The 21608-nt window shown below is 38.1% G+C and overlaps 1 protein-coding gene across 16 annotated transcripts in view; it reads left to right on the top strand.

The window, feature by feature from the left end:
- The window catches only part of KATNAL1 (katanin catalytic subunit A1 like 1), a 90402-nt gene that overhangs the window by 36394 nt on the left and 32400 nt on the right, over positions 1-21608 (top strand). For all 16 annotated transcript variants that reach the window (XR_012327560.1, XR_012327559.1, XR_012327556.1 and 13 more), the window contains 5 exons: positions 11586-11713; positions 12110-12215; positions 16600-16758; positions 17492-17618; positions 18864-18998. Coding sequence is in view for 9 of the 16 variants with exons in the window: in XM_073795014.1 (XP_073651115.1) it covers positions 11586-11713; positions 12110-12215; positions 16600-16758; positions 17492-17618; positions 18864-18998 (655 nt within the window). In the remaining 7 variants the exon portion in view is untranslated. The remainder of the gene's footprint in view (positions 1-11585; positions 11714-12109; positions 12216-16599; positions 16759-17491; positions 17619-18863; positions 18999-21608) is intronic.

Raw genomic sequence — 21608 nt, 5'->3', positions numbered from 1 at the left:
TTCCAAGGTCCTGGATCATCTTCACTGTCATTATTCTGAATTCTTTTTCTGTAAGGTTGCCTATCTCCACTTCATTTAGTTGTTTTTCTGGGATTTTATCTTGTTCCTTCATGTGGTACATAGCCCTCTGCCTTTTCATCTTGTCTGTCTTTCTGTGAATGTGCTTTTTGTTCCACAGGCTACAGTATTGTAGTTCTTCTTGCTTCTGCTGTCTGCCCTCTAAAATGGAGCTTTTTTTTGGCCAGATTTTAGTTCCCCGACCAGGGATCGAGCCTGTGCCCCCTGCAGTGGACGTGCAGAGTCCTAACCACTGGACCGCCAGGGAAGTCCTGAGCGTTTATAGAAATATTCAAAATAAAGTTTTAAAACTTAAAAAGTATTTTAACTAGTATTCTGAATTAAAATGAAAACATAATTGTAGGGGAAAGATTTATAAGGAAGTAGATGTGTCTACAGTGTTCACAGAATAAGATGATAGATACGCTTTACTATTGATAAAAATTTTTTAAACTTTGATTTATCTTTAAATTTTAGAGTAAAACAAGATTTTTTTTCTTAATGAGAAAATTTCCTTTGGTTTGGGTTCAGTATGTACTTTTACTTTATCTGGGAAATTGATTGGTGAATAAACATAATACTGGGTAGAAATTCTGTGCTGTCCTTAAAATGGACTTTAGGAAAATATGCTGAAAATAATTTTTCAGAGTAAGGAGCCAGGATGACCTGACGTTTCTCTTAGCCTTAATTTTAATGAAAAGACAAAAATAAATTTTTAGTGATAGCATTTCCTGTTTCCTTTATGATGTCATAAATGAATGAGGATGTTATTGAATTGCCACAGAGAAGTTTTATTTTCCTAACTAGGGGTCCTATATGTCATCACATTTATGCCGTGATATTTATTGTGAAAATACAGCTTATAACTAATAGCAAATGGTTATCCTTAAAAATTACATACTATATTTGAATATTTTTACTCTCTATGATTTCAGTCAGTGGTAAGGACTCTACACAGACCAACTTCCTACACCTTGTGGTTTTTTAGACCATAATGGAATAAAACTGATGTTTTCTGAGTATTTCTATTCAGGAGATAGAGCCAAAGACATATTCTCTCTACCTCGCTAGGACACTGAAAATGAATTAGATTTTTTTATGTTTGTAATTTGTTCAAGCTATTATGTCATAAAACAGTAAGTGATTCCATTTCAGATCCTTTTGGGATTAGTGAGGGGTACTAATAAATAAATAAATTTTCCTGCTGATGAAATTGAACTGGTTCTCCCCATTACAAAAGCCGCATAATGGATACTTAAAAATCTGTGTCTTATATATCATCTTTGTTTCTTCCTCTGTTCTTCATTTTTGTGCTGCTAACCTTGGTTTGCAGTTTAGAGAATAAGGTGGTGGCTGAAGTCCACCCATCACTCTGCTAGTAGCTTTTAGATAAACTTTTAGAACCAGGTAAGGAACTTTCAGTCTTTATCTTACCTTCACATAACACAAGGGAAGGATATTGGTCGTGGTTTATTGGATGCTTCCCTGCTAGGTACCATTTGGAGTGATTACACAATAATTTATGAAATAGTCCCAAGTAGTAGGCAGTCATTTTATCCCCATTTTTACAAATGAAGAAACTGAGATAGAGCTAAAGTATCTTATCCAAAGTCATAGAGTAAGGAGTGGAGCTTTGGGAATCACAGATCTTTTTCCTCTTTATTTTAGTATTTTTCATATTATGTAGTATCCCTACCAAATTAGATTAAAAGTCTGGTTGGATTTGAAAAGAGTTCCAGAAAAATTAAATAAATGTTGATTTTAAAATGGGATTCTTAAGCAAAGAACAAAACAGCCAGGCAGCATTTGTTGAATGTCAGATAAATTTCTCTGGATATTGTAAATTGTCTTTTACTTAAAAAGTTCCAAATAATTTTCTAAATCTTAGTTGTTCTTCATTCACATGTAAGTACTCAGAATGTCACTGGAAAATAAGCCCTTTAATAAAAGAAAAAGAAGAGTTGTTTGAAGATAAAAGAGACTTTCTGAGTCACTCTGGAAACAAAAGGGATTACAATTAAAAAAAAAACTCATAGAAACTTCATTAGAATTTGAAAGGTGTGCTTGGTTCAGTTATGATCATTGTAAGCACTCAGATATTCATTAGAATACTGGAGTCCTTAAATTCACTGGAAGCGGTGATAGGGTTTGAGGCAGTTCAGATGAAACTGACAGATATCCATTGCCATTGAAAGCTAATTTGAAATCGAGTACTGAAGGGTACTCAGTGTTGTTGGTTTTTTTTAAATCAGCTTTGTGTGTTGCAACCAGCTTAAAAAGAAAAATGAAATAGACTAGAAAATTCAGACTGCATTGCCCATTATAAGAACAGTATTATTTTGAGAAAAAAATTTGTTATATAAGTATGTAAAAATTTAGTTATATATTTGTATACACTAGCTCATGATCTAAGATGAATTTATTACTTTGTGTCATGGTCAAAAGTTTGAAAGCTGCTTTTCTGCTCTAGCCACTTAACTTTATAGATGTTAAAAAAAGAGAGGACAGGAGAAATTACATGTTTTGCTTAAGACTCTCAGTATCTTTGGATGCTTAGTTTAGTCTTGTGAACTGTATGAGGAAACAGCTAGTAAGAAAAGCAGTAGCAACAGGTCTCACTCTGCCTTGAGCATTCTTAACCTGTCCCAGTCCTCCCTACAAATTCCTGTGAACTCAGGGTTATTTTCCCTGTACTGTGTACGAAGAAATTGAGACACTGAAGTTACAACTGCAAGTAGGTGGTGGAACTAGGATTTGAACTCTAATACCTGAGCTTTTAACCATTATGCTATGCAGCCTCTTATTTGAAAGTGCTTGCTGTCTTATTTTAATGTATCACAAATATCTATTTCTTTTAAGAGTACCAGTTCACTTTCTGAGAGTGATTAAATCTTTTTCTTCTTTTTTTTTTTTAAACTGCTAACAGGCTTCAAGTTAGGTCCAATCTTAAAAATGCTATTTTTCAATAAATAACAGTCACTGTGTATGGTGATCTGTTATTCAAGCCTTACAGTTTTTTCCCCTGAGGTACAGAGTCATCATGAGGCCAGTTTGTTACGCCATTTACTTAATGTACCTTTATTAAGTGCATACTTTGTGTTAGTCATACTTCTAGGTACTAGGAAGGCAAACTTTAATATGTGACTCCTGGCCTCAAGTTGATTGTTATTGATGAGAGGGAATCAGATGAATAAATGAACCTTTACAGCCATATTTTTTAGTCTTATTTGAATGTACCTGAGGAAAAATGGTTATTTTTATTTTACTAAGTCTAGAGTCAGTGTAGAAATATACATAGAAATAACAAATGCATTTTTTAATTTAAAAAGGATAGTCTAAAAGTAAAATATTAGGTAACAGAATAGATGTTTTGATATTATAAACCAAAAATAAATTTAATTAATAAAATTCTGATTCTCAAGTATTTATAAGACTATGGCTTTGTGGTTAATTAACTCTTAGTGAAATGAGCAGTGCTTCCATTATGATCTCATGATTAAAGCTGTATGTGCTTTTAGATAGAATTCAAATTAAAGTATGGTAAATCATCTTCAGAGACTTAATTTAAAGCTATTAAACTTAAAGGACTTCATTTCATTGAATTATAACAAATGGCCATTTTTTGAATATTTTCCTTCTCTGATTAAATGTAGGGATGTCTGATATGGAGAGACATTGTAAACTGGGTTGGAGTATTCTTTTAAATTTATTTATTTATTTATGGCTGTGTTGGGTCTTCGTTTCTGTGCGAGGGCTTTCTCTAGTTGTGGCAAGCGGGGGCCACTCTTCATGGCGGTGCGCGGGTCTCTCACTATCGCGGCCTCTCTTGTTGCGGAGCACAGGTTCCAGATGCGCAGGCTCAGTAGTTGTGGCTCACGGGCCCAGTTGCTCCACGGCATGTGGGATCCTCCCAGACCAGGGCTCGAACCCGTGTCCCCTGCATTGGCAGGCAGATTCTCAACCACTGCGCCACCAGGGAAGCCCCTGGAGTATTCTTTTGAGAACTGTTGATCGGTGGTTATACAAGTGAACAGTGACTTAAAAAAATCTTTTTATTGAAGAAAAGTGTATACATTATAAGGGTATATTTGATGAATGATGATCATCTAACCAGCAGTGTACTGGTAAACGTTTAATAACTAATTTTCTGAAGGAAAAAAAAGCGTATGTGTATATAAACACGTACATATACACACACAAATTTATTATAAATCTGACTGATATAAAGGATGTGCAGCATATAATTTACAAATAATAAAATATACAGTACTCTTTAGTGTAAACTTTATAGAGCCAATGGACCCTCACCGAATGCCTTTGCTGCTTTTTGCTTAACTCTTGCAAATGTAGGTACCTATGGTTGCAGTTGACAGATGATTAGGAATGTAGTTCTGTTAGGATATTGGTTAATATTTTGTTTTTATTAATGAGTCAGATGAAAGCGAAACAACAGAAACATATGTGGGAACTTCACTCATTGATCAATCACTTGAGCAACTTTGATGAATCAGATCATGGTTTTCAAATACTGGAAAATTATTTCCTTCATTTTTTGTGCTATTTACATTGTAACAACTATAGAAATGACACACTTTTAAATGTAATATTTTCCCCATTACTTTAAGTCTAGACAGTTAACAAAACAAGAAATCAAGCCCTGTTTTGTAGCATTTTCTGGTTTCTCTGGTATAAATACTTTCACTATGATGGATTTCAAGCTACCAACAGGAGGTCACTGAACTCAGAGTCAAGATAAGATGGGTAGTAGCCTACCATTCTATAGTGTAGACACAGTAGACTTAAGTAACCTTAAGTGCATAGGTAATAGTTAAATAGTTAGAAGTGAGGAGTTTTGAGTAATTACCACTGCTGTTTTTAATATAATTTATTCTGTTTGTGTAATTTAATTTTTATCAATGGCTGTTTTTTATAGAAAAATTCCTGCAAATTTAATAATTGGCTCTTACAAACCAGTAAGAGTCCGCTTCGGCTGACTGCGTTTAACCTCTGTAACTACCATGTAATCCATGTAACTATCACTCAGGGGTCAAGAATAGAACATTTAGCACCTCAGAAGCCATACTCAGGATCCCTTCTGATCCCTGACACTTCTTTCTCAGAAGTAACCACTATTCTGCCACTTTGTTTCCAAAGATAACCACTATTCTGATTTCTAATACCATAAATTAGTTATACCTTTTTTGAAACTTTACGTACAGTAAGTATTCTTTTTTTGTCTGGCTTTTTTTGCTCAACATATGTTGGTGAGATTTCGCCATCCTGTTGCATATCTCTGAAGTTTGTTTATTTTCATTAATATACAGTATTATACCACAGTTGAATCTGTTTTACTATTAGTGAATTTTTGGATTGTTTTCAGTTTGAAACTATTATTAATAATGCTACCTTGGATAGTTTTGTACTTATCCTTTGGTATATATGTGAGCATATATACCTTTCTAGTGAGCATATACCTAGGAGTGGAACTGATGGGCCATAGGTTATGCATATGTTAAACTTCAGTAGGTAATACCAAATAGTTTTCCAAAGTGATTATACCAATTTCCACGTCTGCCTGCAGAGCACGAAAGTTCTAGTTGCTCCACATCCTCCCCAACACTTGATATTGTCTCTCTCTTGTGGGTGAATCTCGTTGTGATTTTACCAGCATATCTACCATGTATTGTGTACTTATCTGATAACTTCTGAGGTTAAAAGTTCTTTCATGGGCTTCCCTGGTGGCGCAGTGGTTGAGAGTCCGCCTGCCGATGCAGGGGACATGGGTTCGTGCCCCGGTCCGGGAGGATCCCACATGCCGCGGAGCGGCTGGGCCCGTGAGCCATGGCCGCTGAGCCTGCGCGTCCGGAGCCTGTGCTCCGCGACGGGAGAGGCCACAGCAGTGAGAGGCCCGTGTACCGCAAAAAAAAAAAAAAAATGTTCTTTCATATGTTTATTGGCCATTCGTATTATCAGTGACTTGTTTTTAAGAAATATCCTGTTCTGTCCTTTGGATATTAAATCGCTCCACAAATTTATTCTCTCATGGCAGCTGATTAATAGTGTGTTGGTTTTTGCTTTTATTTTTATTATTTTAAATTTTATTGCATTAGATTATAGTAAAGTAGTTACTTGCTGTTCTGTCCCTAAATGTTTTACTGTGTTTTACTTGTTTGTATGTTGTGTCCCCTAATGTGAGTGTATGCCTCTGAGGGCAGGATTTTTGTCTGCTTGGATCACTGCTATTTCCCAGTACCTAGAATAGTGACTGGTACAGAGTAAGTATTCATAAATATTGCTGCAAGAATGCATTTATTGAGAAGTAAGCAGAATGCTATGGATTCGTTATTTCAACTTAAATATATTTTGTATTAACACTCCAATGCAAGGCATGACACTGAAATTAGTAAGCATTTTGCATTTATCAACGTACTTTCCCTTGTAAATAATAAAGTCTTATCTCTAAAATATCAGTTTAGAGATCTTGTCTAACTTTTCCTGTGTTCGCTTCTCACACTGCGGTAGGAGTAGCCCAAAGTGTGCAGCCTTATGCCATAGTGTACAAAGGGGTTGAAAGCACTGGTTCTGAAGCCACACTGCCTAGGATCTAGCTGTGTGTCCTTGGACAATTTACTCAAGCTCTTGGTGCCTCAGTTTTCTCATCTATGAGGTAGAAATAATACGAGTACCTAACTCATAGGACCTTTAAGATTGTTATGTCAAGTGCTTAGAACAGTGCCTGGCATATAGCAAGCTGTAAACGAGTGTTAGCTGTAAAGGTAACATGACAGTGGGGAACTAACACAGGTATGATACAGAATAAAGATCATGTTAAAAAAAAAAAGAGAGAAACAATGAGATTTCCAAGCAATTTTGCACTTGCCTTGGGCTGTTGAACTCAGGAAACAGATGAATAAGTGGCAAGTGAGAGGCAGTGGCTTTACCCGAAGAACCAAAGGTCAGCTATCATTCAACTCAGACATCCCTGTGATTGGGGGCCGGTGGTTTTTATTATTAATTAGCCAGTGATTCTAACATCAGGTAGCTCACTACCTACAAGAGAGATGACTCCCTTGATGGATGGACTCATTGTTAGAAAATTCTTTCTTTTGTCGATCTGAAATTTACCTCTTCTGTCACTTTGTACTGGTCCTGGTTCTTTCCTTTGGAGTAATATAGAGTACATACAGGTAAGGAGGTCAGTTGGTTGTGTTGCTCCGTTAACATTTTTTCTTCAGCTTAAATGTCTCTAGGGTCCCTGAGCCTCCTCCATATGACATGGGTTTTGAACCCTTTATTACTCTTCTCTCGGTATAATTTATTTGTCAGCATTTTTCTTAAAATGTAAGACCCAGAGCCAGTAACTGAGCATGTTTCTCTTAGATGGCACACAGTGAAATATAAAAACTATTATTTGCATTTTAGACCAATCTGTGTCATTAATTGACTCTATAATATTGAGTTGGTCATTAATTTTCTCATCTTCCTCAAATAGTATACCAATGAAAGATCATAAACAAACTTTTTGATATGGGTAATTTAGACACTCGTAAAAAGAAGCTAAAATACTTCGCTTTAATGAGAAAAAGTATATCAGTCTTCATGCTAATAATCAAATTTTTGCTAATTAATGTGAAAATTTAAGCAAAGATTTCTAAGATCATTTCAGTGATGTTGCAGCTATTATTATTATTATAAACTGTACAGGTAATAATATCTTGGGTGAGGTTAGCTTTATTGCCTGAAAACTAAACTTCTTTTAGGTGTTGTAGTTAATCTAGTTGGTTAACTGAAACCAGAGCTACTAACTTATATTTGATATCCCTATTTTAATTTATCTGAGTATTTGTTATGAAGGATAATTGTCACCCATTTTGTGATTTCCCAATATAACCAAATAAATTATTTATTTTTAGTTTCCTTAATTTGTTGTTTAGTAACCTCACCATTTTGGTTTGAAAAAGTTCTAGAATCTTCTTTGTAGTACTTAATTTGTATTCAGGTCTCATTTCTACCATTGAGAAACTTTGGGTGCTAGGGCACGTCCTTTGACTAGCTTCTTTTTTTTAACATCTTTATTAGTGTATAATTGCTTTACATTGTTGTGTTACTTTCTGCTGTATAACAAAGTGAATCAGCTATACATATACAAATATCCCCATATCTCCTCCCTCTTGCGTCTCCCTCCCACCCTCCCTATCCCACCCCTCTAGGTGGTCACAAAGCATGGAGCTGATCTCCCTGTGCTATGTGGCTGCTTCCCACTAGCTATCTATTTTACATTTGGTAGTGTATATATGTCCATGCCATTCTCTCACTTCGTCCCAGCTTACCCTTCCCCCTCCCCATGTCCTCAAGTCCACCCTAAGTCTGTGTCTTTATTCCTGTCCTACCCCTAGGTTCTTCAGAACCATTTTTTTTTTTTTTTTTGACTAACTTTATACACTGTCCTCTTCTGTGAATTGAGAGCCTTGACCTTGACTACTGCAATAGGTCTTTGTTTTTCTGCTTCTCCTTCTCCCTCCAGCCCATCCTTTTTCCATATAGCAGCTAACAGGGTCATTTTAAAATGTAAATCAGATCCTGTCATTCCCCTGCTTAGCACATTTCAAAAATTTCCCCGTGTACTTAGAATAAAATCTAAATTCCTTCCCATGGCCTATACGGGCCCAGTGAGCTGGCCTCTGATCATCTCTCCAACTTATTCTTTTTGCTCAATACCTTTTAGCTATAGTAAATAGCTATAGACCATAGCTATAGCTATAGACCATTCAGTTTTTTCATAGCACTTAACAGTTTATAATTATGTATGTTTTGGGTTTGTTTACTTGTTAATTGTTTCCACCACAAGACTGGATGCTCAGTGAGGGCAGGTAATGTATTTTCATTCACTGATCTGAAACTGAATGTGTTGGACATAGATGGTCACATATTTATTGTTCTTAAAATCCTATGATTCCTATTACTTCCAGATAAGTGTGCAGCTTTTCGTTTCCCTTGGTAGTGTTTATCAAATCCTCCCCCACCACTTGGACATTCATATTAAAATGACTGTCTGCCTATATATATATATATATATATATATTTTTTTTTTTTTTTTCTGCGGTACGCGGGCCTCTCACTGTTGTGGCCTCTCCCGTTACAGAGCACAGCCTCCGGACGCGCAGGCTCAGCGGCCATGGCTCACGGGCCCAGCCGCTCCACGGCATGTGGGATCTTCCTGGACCGGGTCACGAACCCGTGTCCCCTGCATCAGCAGGCGGACTCTCAACCACTGCGCCACCAGGGAAGCCCTGCCTATATTTTTTAATACTAATTTTTTGGTAAGTCTAAAATTACAGTGTCAGGACTTCCCTGGTGACGCAGTGGTTGAGAATCCGTCTGCCAATGCAGGGGACACGGGTTTGATCACTGGTCTAGGAAGATCCCACATGCCAAGGAGTGACTAAGCCCGTGTGCCACAACTACCGAGCCCGTGAGCCACAACTACTGAGCCCGCATGCCACAGCTGCTGAAGCCCACGTGCCTAGAGCCCATGCTCCGCAACAAGAGAAGCCACTGCAATGAGAAGCCCATGCATTGCAATGAAGAGTAGCCCCTGATCGCCGCAACTAAAGAAAGCCCATGAGCAGCAGTGAAGACCCAATGCAGCCAAAAATAAATAAATAAATAAAATAGTTACAGTGTCATATCAAAGCTTGTTAAGTCCCAGATATATCAGTGTCTGTTGCATTCTTTGGTTGATTTATTTCTAGAACAGTTTTAAAATGATTACACAGTGTTCCCAGTGATTTGTTTGAATGTGACTAGCCTTGGCCTATCATTATTATAAAATGTGATTCTAGGCTGTGCTTATTTTAAATTTGTTGATGTTATTTTTGTTGCGTAGGCATGCCAGCAGTTTATTCCTTTTAAGTGTCAGTATTGGGATCTGTCATCTGAAATACAAGAATCTTTCTGAAAACTTAGCTTAATTCTGTTGCCATGCTACCCAGGGACAGTAAATTATTCATTTTGGGGTCAAGTCACCAGAGTACTGTTTGGCCATTTACCTAGTGGCTTAAAGAGCTAGAGTGTTTGCCCAAAGGGAGCCATTTAGGCCTCTCTCAGCACTTAGGATCTAGTTTATGGTTTATCTCAGATGGAGTGTGGTAGGAGAGGCTCATCCTGTTCTCTCTCTTCAGATTGAAGCTTAGGAAACTGACTCATTTTTGGACCGTATTTCCTTTCATTTTTACATTAACAGTAACTGTGGAGCTGAAGCTCTGGGGAGGTGCCTGGCTCTGTCTGCTGAAGTAGTTCCAGTGGTTGAACTCTCTCTGGCAGCTGAGCATGTTTCATTTAAAGCTCTTCAGAGCCGAGTAAATCTTGGCAGAACTCCATAGAAACCATAGCATATAACTCTTTTTTAAAGCTACTATATTATTAAATAAAGAATTTGGGGTAAAGTGATTGCTTTAATGGTCCTAATGATACTATTTTAAAAGGTCCTTTTATCATTGTCATTACAGTGACTTTATGATGTGGTCCAAGGACCTTACTAGGAAGAAACCCTCAGCCCTGAGTGGGTACTTACAGTGACAGGGAAAAGGCTTTGTAAGATGCAGTTCAGGGTGCCACCTCTTTCCTCGTCTGCAGCCTCTTTCCTGGATGCTTAGGAGGATAGTTCTGCCACACATAACCTAGTCTTTTGTTGTTTTTAATGAAGTATAGTTGATTTACAATGTTGTGTTAGTTTCAGGTGTACAGCACAGTGATTCAGTTATACACATTATATATATATATATATATTTTTTCAGATTCTTTTTCCTTATAGTTTATTACAAAATATTGAGTGTAGTACTGTGTAGTGCTATACAGCAGGTCCTTGCTGGTTACCTATTTTATATATAGTAGTGTGTGTATGCTAATCCCATCCTCCTAATTTATCCCTCTCCACCGTAACCTGCTTTTAAGCTTTAAGATGACTCAGCCAGGCATGAGGTGGCCTGATGCTGTGAAAAAGCATGGATCTGGGGAGTCAGGGAGATCTGAGTTAAAATCTGTACTCTGACATTTAATAATTGTGAACTTAAGTTACTTCACTTTCTGAGACCCACTTCCTTATCTGTAAAAATAGGGTTATAATACCTACCTTGTAGGGTAGTTGTATTAAGTGAGATAATATATGTGAGATTTCTTGCCATGCAGTAGGTTTTCAATTGATTTCGTTTCTTCCTCTGTGTTAATACTCAAGTATTTTTTAGTGGCGGTAGAAATCCCATGCATCCACAAATTTAGAGGTATCTAGCTCATTTCAGTCTTAGATGCAACTGTCCCCTCAAGAATGTAAATTTGAAGTGTCTAATAAAGTTGGCCAGTTCATCTATTTCTGATGAATTAAATAGGGGAGGATGGCATTTGGGTAATTAGCAAACAGTATTTAAAAAAATAGCCATTTAAAATGGTTACATTGCAATATTTTGAAAGCTTAATGATGTTAATTAAAATTATCTTGTTATTGATCAGCATTTTTTTGTACCTGTCCCCAGGGGAGGAAAAATATGCAAGACGGTGCAAGTGATGGTGAAATTCCAAGATTTGATGGTGCTGCATATGATAAGGATCTGGTGGAAGCCCTTGAGAGAGACATTGTCTCTAGGAATCCTAGCATTCATTGGTTAGTCTGTTAAGTTCTTGAATTACAGTAGTGGAGAAAACAAATTGTAGGTTGGCTTGGTGTGAGTCTTGTCTTGTTATCCATTCATCTCCTGATTATGACCTCATCCGTAATATGAGTGTGCAGAATTGGTAGGACAGTTCTTCTTGCAGAATATAACCAAGACATTTTCATACTAATTTGATGTTGACATAGCTGACAAAGGTTGTTAATTGAATAACATGTCCTAATTTATGATTGCAGTATGTTTTCACTGATCATTTTATACAGTAAAAATTAGAATAATGTTCTTAATGTAAGAAAAATTTCATAATTTAAAAAAATTAAAAGAATTGGTATTGATCATAAATCAAAGATGTCCCTGAATAAGCATGAAACTTTGCTCTTCTTACAAAGGGATGACATAGCAGATCTGGAAGAAGCTAAGAAGTTGCTAAGGGAAGCTGTTGTTCTTCCCATGTGGATGCCTGACTTTTTCAAAGGGATTAGAAGGCCATGGAAGGTGAGAATTTATTGAAGTAATATAGGTATAAAACTGCTGCTTGCATGGTAAAGAACGGCAGCACTGTAGTTTCTTTGTGTGTTTATTAACACAGTTTGTAAAGGTTGGGGGAGGTTGGGCAGCCCTCAGGTACCTGGATTTGGATTTGTGGTTGCGATATGCTGCCTCTGCCTGGCAGGAGAGGGGCCTGGAGTGGTGGAACTATAGTCTTTAAAGTCACTTCCCTCAGGGGCGCTGAGCTAGAGATGAGTTTTAAGAATTTTCTAGATGTCTGTTTTTGTAAATAAAAAGTTAGCAAGGGGCTTCCCTGGTGACGCAGTGGTTGAGAGTCCGCCTGCCGATGCAGGGGACGTGGGTTCGTGCCCCGGTCCGGGAAGATCCTACATGCCGCGGAGCGGCTAGGCCGGTGAGCCATGGCCACCGAGCCTGTGCATCCGGAGCCTGTGCTCCGCAACGGGAGAGCCACAACAGTGAGAGGTCCGCGTATCAAAAAAAAAAAAAAAAAAGTTAGCAAGCAAATTAAATAGTAATAGTGCATAGTCATAGAATAAGTGTTTGATCAAATAAATTATCTTTTTAAAAGCTGGCGTATTTCTCAGTAATTAATTAGTTTGAACACTTCATCTAGGCTTGGTGTAATTCTCAAATGTAATCAGAATGTTTATATCTTTTTAGCTTGCCCAGGACTAGTTCCTCCTAAGTTCAGTGTTTTCATTTTAGCATATTAAAAACCCTTCCAACAGCTGCTGCCTGGAACTTTTTTTGGTCTTAGCCATAGGCAGACTCTTTACTCTGACTGGTAGAGTGAAATAAAAGCATGATCTTACTTTGCCCTTCCGAATTAGCTGGGAAGGTCTTTTACCTTCGCAATACCTCTTCCTTGTTTGATGTGCCTAAAAGTAGAGAGGAGGAGAAATTGTGTGTTTACATAAATGGCTTGGAACACCCATGGCATTTTGATTGCCTCTCACAACTTAAAAACTTTTATAGACTGTTTGTTATAGATTTACCTAATTTGGGGACCATATTACCATAAATTTCCCCTTTATTATAACTTTAAAAACAATGTTTAAAAGAAATAATAAGGCCTTGATAAAATAGGTATTTAAAGGAGTTTTAAAACAGCTGGAATGGTAGGTATAACCTATGTATCATGACGAGCCCTGTACACTTTTAGCAAGAGGGTAATTTGCAAATGTATGAAGATCACCTTGGCAGCAGTATGCAGGCTGGATTGGAGATGGGCATAGATGGATACAGAGAGGAGTCTGGTCAGGAGGCTGTTGCAGTAGTCTAGCCAAACGATGAAGACCTGAACAAAGGCGTTCGTTATTTGGCCAATGAAGAATGAGTGGATCTGTGAGAGATATTTAAAAGGTGTAAGTGATAACATTATGACATGATGGTTTATAGGGGTAGGGAGAGGAACAAGTTGTATGACTCTTAGATTCCAGGCTTGAATTACAGGAGTATGCAGTTGCTCGGATACCAACTACCCAAAATTGGGCCAAACTTCACAGGTTGAGGTCAGTTTTCCACAAGACTGCCCTCACTTCAGATGCCAACCACAAATTTGGGGGTCCCCAGGTCACCCTCACTCTGACAGCTGGCTGTAAATTTGGGGGTTCTCACTGCAACCTCAGGTTTGATAATTCTCTAGAATGACTCACAGAACTTAGGAAAGCATTGTACTTCCGATTATAGTTTTTGTTATAGCAAAAGGAGGCAGATCAGAACTAGCAGAAGAAGTGCATAGGGTGAGATCTGGGGGGATGCTGACAGTGTAGCTTCTGTTGTCCTTTCCCTTGCAAGCAGGATGCTTTACCCTCCTGGTGCATGGATGTGTGACAGTATACACAGTACTGCCAACAGGGAAGCTCACTCAGGCTTCAGTGTCCAGAGTTTTTACTGGGGTTTCATTGCATAATCATAATTGATTGAATTGTTGCCCATATGTCTCAATCTCCAGTCTCCCTTCTCTCCCCAGAGGTCTGGTTGACATCGCATGGCTCAAAGCCCCAGCCTGCTAATCACAGGGTTGGTATTTTGGGCAAGGCCAGCCCCCATCCTGAGTCATCTCATTAGCATAATCTATATAGGGACCCACCATGAGCCACCTTATTAGCCTAAAATTTCAGGGCCCAACATGAACAGCAAAGACACTCCTATCACTTGGGAAATTCCAAGGGTTTAGAGTCTGCCTCCCAGGAACTAGGGAAAAGGGCCAGCCAAATTCTTCATTAAATAGGGTACAGTGAACTGATACTGGAAATGGAGGAGAGGAGCAGATTTAAATAGAAACAAAATATATTTAGGTGAAAACTCAGTGGGTAATTGGAAATAGAGGTCTGGAGCTCGGGCTAGAGTTTAAGTTTAAATTAAAATTGTGAGATATAAGTGGTGGTTGATAATTTGGGTATGGATGAAATTGTTCAAGGAGTTTTATAAAGGGTTTTCAAAAGAGCAAAAGATTTAGAATTGCTTTGGGAATATAAAGGGCAGGGGGAAGAGGAGACCTGAAAGCCACTGAAGATGGTCATGAGTAGGAGAAGCATCAAGAAAGAACCGTGTCCTAGAACCAACCTAGGGAGCAGGGGTTTCAGGGAGAAGGGAATGAACACCAGGTATCGGCACCATCCAAGGTCAGAGAGAGGGAAGGAAGCTGTGAGTTGAAAAGTGACCATTGGTTGGGACTTCCCTGGAGATCCAGTGCTTAAGACTCCGTGCTTCCAAGCAGTGGGTGCGGGTTTGATTCCTGGTCAGGGAACTAGGATCCCGCGTACTGCGCAGTGGTGCAGCCGAAAAAAAGAATACGTAAAACTCAAAACAGAAAAGGAAAGAAAAGTGACCATTGGATTAGTAACTTAGGTATTTTTAGTGAAGGAGTAGAGGCAGAAGTCAGACTGTAGCTTGTGAAGAACAAATAGTAAACATAAACCATTTCTTTAAGAAGTTTGGCTGGGAAGAGGAAGGAAGAGGTAGATAGTAGCCAGAGGATTTGTAGGGTCAAGTGAAGGATTTTATTTTTTAAATAAATAGAGCCCACAGAGGAGGAGATACAGGAAATAGAGGAGATAATTGACAGGGTAATGTCATGAGGAGGGGAAATTTATAAACGCTGTACTGCATCTATGAGCTGTGTCTGCGCACAGACGCTAACCCTGGAAATTATCTCCTGCTGGACATGACCACATTAATGACATTACAGGAACTGAGAGGGCATTGAGAGGGGATGGTGGAAAGAGAAACAGAAACTTTTCTGTAGCTGTGCCAATACCATTAGTTGTCTTTACAGTTTTCAAAATATCAATCTCATGTATAAAGGCTTCTGGCAAAGCAAAAATTTTTCTTGTAAAACTAGCGTTTCAAATCCTAGTGATCCCTGGTTGTCCTGGGTATCAAAATGCTATAGCTAGAAGAGCGTTTGGACGGTTTCTGAATTTAGAGTTTATGAAACTTTGATATGCACATAGTTTTCAAAGTTTAAACTCCCCAAAGCTAATTGAATTAAATTAACAAATGGCTCCAAATTCCTCTTAAGATCACGAACTATCATGCAAAAGAAATGTAGTGTTAACTATATATCTGAACTCTCATTAAAAGTGTTAGAAGAAAATAATAAGTATTTAAAAATCCATTAGTCTGCAAGACTAGAGGATCGGTGTTCTTGGATAATTTTTACTCCTCATTGATTTATTTTTATGGAACGTTTTTCTGTTTGTTTCAAAGGTGAGAAGTAAGTAAAATTTATATTTTAGTCTATGTAGTGGCTTTTTCCTTACTAACACTATTTTCTGTAAACTCTTAACTGCCTGGCACAGTTAAACTGATAAAAGGCTAGCTAACTTGATTATGTTTGAATCACCACTAGATTTTAGCTACCTTATTTATTAACTGATGAATGGATCTTTATTTCTGATTCAAAGTGTATATTGTAAGTGTGTTGTTGAAGATAGGTTTTGTACCTTAGGAGGGCGAGGGATATATAATCTGCTCCATGTGGTAGAGAATGTCATCTTATTTTCATTGCTTAAACAGAGCAGTCACTCTTAAGCGGTGCTCAAGACCATACACATTTGTCTTCTGCCAGGTTCAGTAAAATCGGTGGGCTCTTTCTAAATGTACCAGGAGATTCCTTGTTGTCTAGGCCCTTTGTTAGCCCATCTCTGAGTACCTCTGATTTGAGACCTTTTGTGAAACCATTCTTCATTTTTGCTTTTTCTGTCTGTGAAATGATATTCGTGCCCAATGCGCCATGAGTTTACTGTGGCAGTTGAGCTTATCTTTTGATGGGAAGGGTTTCGTGTACATTAATAGTTGCTGATATTCTATTAGAAAGCACATTAATCTGATAAGTCATTTCGTGTGTCCTTTGGAATTTCAGGGCGTGCTGATGGCCGGGCCCCCAGGCACTGGTAAGACCATGCTGGCTAAAGCTGTCGCCACTGAGTGTGGCACAACATTCTTCAACGTCTCGTCTTCCACGCTGACGTCGAAATACAGAGGGGAATCTGAGAAGTTAGTTCGTCTGTTGTTTGAAATGGTGAGTGATGTTATATTCGGATTTCAAAGCACTGTTTGTGTAGGCACATGGTATCCCTTTAATCTAGATCCGTTTACCCAGGGATCCATTTAAGAAAGGGCAACTGTACTTATAGTTTCACAGTTCTTGACACGCTAATAAGACACGGGACGGTGGGTTTTGTGGAATGGTTGATGTGTCTTCAGCGTACCTTCCTCTCTGAAGTAAAAGCCCTTTGGCATCCCGTCCGGTGCGGGTAGAAGAGACTTTGGAAATGTGTGTGGTTTGACTGATATTTCTGGATCTCTAATGAGCTGGTGAGCAGAAGTATATTTTAACATATATTTTGAAAATCAGAAATTGATCTATCATTAAAGTTTGTTCCTTTTTCAAAGTAGTTTGCAGTAGCTACTTAAGACTGCATATTTGAGGATAGATTGGTGATTTATCTTTAGAAACTTTTTGTATTATGGAAATTTTCAAACACAAAAGTAGAAAGAATAGTACCGTGAATCCTCGTGTATCTGTCACCTGACTTCACCAACCATATAACTTATCTTTTATGTTTAGAAATTTTTCTGTTTCTGATATGATTGATTAATTTAACCTCTGTCTATAAGCAAGTGATGGCATTAAAGCAGTGAGAAATTTCTGCTGTTTTTCACCATTGTTTTAGTCGGAGGAAATGTCTTTTAAAAACTTCAGATTATTTCAGGAGGTCACTAAATGATTTCTTTAAACTATTTTCACAAAGGCTAGGTTTTATGCCCCCACCACCATCTTCATTGATGAGATAGATTCTATCTGCAGTCGAAGAGGAACCTCTGATGAGCATGAGGCAAGTCGCAGGGTCAAGTCTGAGCTACTCATTCAGATGGATGGTAATTGATATTTAATTACTGTCTCTAAACTGTTTTGGTCCCTTTTTGAATTTTGTGTAGATTCATACTTGGAAATTCTCAATGACCGGACTAGAAGGCAGCTGAACGTATTTGTGATCATTTGTTCATCCACGCATTTGTACATTTGTTCATGCACTCAAAAAGCATCTATTGCTTACTTGCACCATCTCAGGTTCTGAGGTTAAAAAGAAAAGGACTGTCGTGGCCTTCAAGGAGATTACTATTTAGAGCAAAGCCTTTAGAGATGTGGCTCAGGGTCCCAGGGGTCTTTAAGACTCTTTTAAAAGGTGTACAAAGGCCAAACTATTTTCATAGTAATATCAAGATGTTATTTACCTTTTTCACTTTCATTCTCTCACAAGTCTCATTTTTAATTTTTAATAATAAATGTTGATATACTACATGCACACAAAAGCTCTTTGGAGGTCAGTAGTCTTTACGGGCATAAAAAGGATTCTGGGACCAAACGTTTTGAGAACCACTGACCTAGTTGAGAAGCAGGCACCTCACAGACAATTACAATACATTATGAGCTCTGGGTTTAGTGAAAACATAGCACGAGAGGCACCGCCCGGACTAAGGGAGTCGTAGAAGGGAATAGCTGACTTGGGCTCTGAAATATTGGTAGAAGTTATTCAGACAAAGAAGAAAAGGCTTTGGGGAGCCACTGGAGGAAGAGAGTGATGGGCCCAGAGCTACTTTTTAGAGATATATCACTCTGGTAGTTGTATGGTGAATAGGAGGCTATTTAAGCAAATTGTGAGAAAACATAAAGTGTGTTAAAAAAAAAGTATATATATATATATATATATATATATATATATGTATGTATGTATATCCACAGTGCATTGTTTTAAAATAGCTGTGGTTATCCACCAACCATAGATACTAATTGAATACTTAAAACGTGTGTTGCATACAGTGCCAGGCACTATAAGATACATAAAATAATGTAGTACCAGGAGTTCCTTCCCTCAATGAGTTAACTGTCTTAATTTCTGTTAAAGTGTAATATGAGAGACTAGAGTGACTGTGTTGTACTTGTTCTGTAGTTATCTGTTGATTTGTCTGGTTCTGACACCATGCAGAGGTCAGAAGAACTGCATCATGTTCGTCATTGAGCCTCTACCACCAAGCCTGTGGCCGATGCTTAGAAATGTTAGTTGAATGAAAGAATAAAGGACTGTAAGAAAAACACTCTTCTTTCCCCCTTACTGTATATAGGAGTTGGAGGAGCTTTAGAGAATGACGATCCTTCCAAAATGGTTATGGTATTGGCTGCTACTAATTTCCCATGGGACATTGATGAAGCATTGCGAAGGAGATTAGAAAAAAGGATATATATACCTCTCCCAACAGGTATGATGCCTTCCTTTTACTATATTTTGATCTTTCTTTTACTCTCTGTTACATTTTTCTATTTCTGTAGGTCTTTATTCCCTTGGCATTCTGCTTAAAGAAGTTTATAGCATCACAAAACCCATTTGTTATTTATGGAAACAGAGGCCTCAGTACTCTGCTGAAGTTTCTTACATTCAGAGGAGTGGTTGTGTTAATAAGTTGATAGGACATCTAAGTTTTACTTTTATTTATTTATTTTTAATTAATTTATTTTTTTGGCTGTGTTGGGTCTTCGTTGCTGTGCGCAGGCTTTCTCTAGTTGTGGCAAGCGGGGGCTACTCTTCGTTGTGGTGTGTGGTCTTCTCATTGTGGTGGCTTCTCTCGTTGCAGAGCACAGGCTCTAGGTGCGTGGGCTTCAGTAGTTGCAGCACATGGGCTCAGTTGTTGTGGCAAGTGGGCCCTAGAGCACACAGTCTTTAGTAGTTGTGGCGTGTGGGCTCAGTAGTTGTGGCATGTGGTGCCAAGACCACAGTAGTTGTGGCTCATGGGCTCTAGAGCGCAGGCTCAGTAGTGTGGTGCACGGGCTTAGCTGCTCCACGGCATGTGGGATCTTCCCCGACCAGGGATCAAACCCCATGTCCCTTGCATTGGCAGGCGGATTCTTAACCACTGTGCCACCAAGGGAAGTCCCTAAGTTTTAATTTTAAACTTGAGTCTTCATTAAAACTTACGTGGGGCTTCCCTGGTGGCGCAGTGGTTGAGAGTCCGCCTGCCGATGCAGGGGACGCGGGTTCGTGCCCCGGTCCGGGAGGATCCCACATGCCGCGGAGCAGCTGGGCCCGTGGGCCATGGCCACTGGGCCTGCGCGTCTAGAGCCTGTGCTCCGCAGCGGGAGAGGCCACAGCGGTGAGAGGCCTGCGTACCACACACAAAAAAAAAAAAAAAAAAAAAAACTTACGTGATACAAGTTTTTGTCCCTGTACTACAAAAAACAATGTACGTTGATAAGAATGTGAAAATTTAAAAACATTTTTATAATGAAAAAAAACTTCAGTGATTAAAAATAAAGTTCTCTTGGGATCTTTTTTGAAGTATGCTGCTTTGAAAAAATATTTCATTCTGTTGATGAATGTTGACATTTTCATAAGTGAGTTTTTTCTTTTTATATTGAGATAAAATTTACATACAGTGTGAAATGTACAAATCTTAAGTTTACAGTTTGATGAGTTTTGACAAATGAATACCCTTGTTTAATCAGTACCCTACTCACGATGTGGACATTTCTTTCACCTCAGAAAGTTTCTCTGTGCCCCTACCAGTTGACTCAAACCCCTAACAGTCATTCACCTTCCTGATTTTTAACACCATAGATTAGTTTTACCTATTACTAAACTTCATATAAATGGAATCATGACATATGTACTCTTGTGCATCTGGCTACTTCCACACAACATAATGTTTCTGAAATTCATCCATGTGGTTACATGTATCAGTAGTTTATTTGTGGTGTGATTACATGACAATTTGTTTATTCTCTTTTTGATGGACATTTGAGTTATTTCTAGTTTTTGGCTATTATGAATGAAGCTATAAATATTTTTGTATAGCTCTTTTTATAGATGAATATTTTCAATTCTTTTGGGTAATATAGATAAGAAGAGAATAGGTGGATCATAGGGTAGGTGTGTGTTTAACTTTATAATGCTCAAACCACTTTCCTAAGTGGTTGTACCATTTTATACTCTCATCATCAATGAATGAGAATTCCAATACTTCCATATTTTTGCCAACATTTGGTATCGCCAGTATTTTAATTTTAGTCATTCTAGTAAGTGTGAAATGCCTTATTTTCTTTCAGTTTGTGGTTTGCCTTTCAATTTTCTTTATGGTATCTTTTGATAAGCAGAAGTGTTAATTTTGATTAAGTCCTCTTGTCAGGATTTTCTTTTATGGATAGTGCTTTTTGTATCTTAAGAAATCTTTGCTTACCACAAGAAGTCAAAGGTTTTCTCCTATATTTTCCTTTAGAAATTAGAGTTAGATCTGTGATCCATATTGAATTAATTTTTTGTATGTGTGTCAATTGGGGGTTGAGTTTCATTTTTTTCATATGTGTATTGAGTTGTTCTAGCATCACTTGTTAAAAGGAGTTTTATTTTTCCATTGAGTTACTTTGGCACCTTTGTTGAAAATTATTTTGCTGCATATATGTGGGTCTATTTCTGAATTCTCTGTTCTGTTCCATTGATTAAAAAAAAATTAGACATAGGGTTATCCTGTCAGGTTATCTATTTTTCATTGAGTAGGCTTTGGTAGTTTGTGTTTTTCAAACAATTTGTCCCTTTCCTCTAGGTTGTCAGGTTTATTGGGATTTGACCTAATACAAACATGGAAGCTGACTAAATGGTTTATGTGAGGGTGTTGATTTCATGTCTGGTTCTGGAGGCTGAAGTCAGTAGGGGGGGCAGTAGGAAGAGAAGATGAAATGGTGGAAACAAGAACAAACTGTAACCTGTGGGGATGAGCTGGAACTCATGAGGATAGACTGGAACCCACACTGGGCTCTCATTGCCTCTAAGAGTTACAACTTTGATGATTGGGGTGTCCTTTAGAAGAAGCTGGCACTCT

Source organism: Tursiops truncatus, chromosome 18, assembly GCF_011762595.2.
Source record: "Tursiops truncatus isolate mTurTru1 chromosome 18, mTurTru1.mat.Y, whole genome shotgun sequence".
Classification (NCBI taxonomy): Eukaryota; Metazoa; Chordata; class Mammalia; order Artiodactyla; family Delphinidae; genus Tursiops; species Tursiops truncatus.
This window is presented reverse-complemented; position numbering and strand designations above follow the sequence as displayed.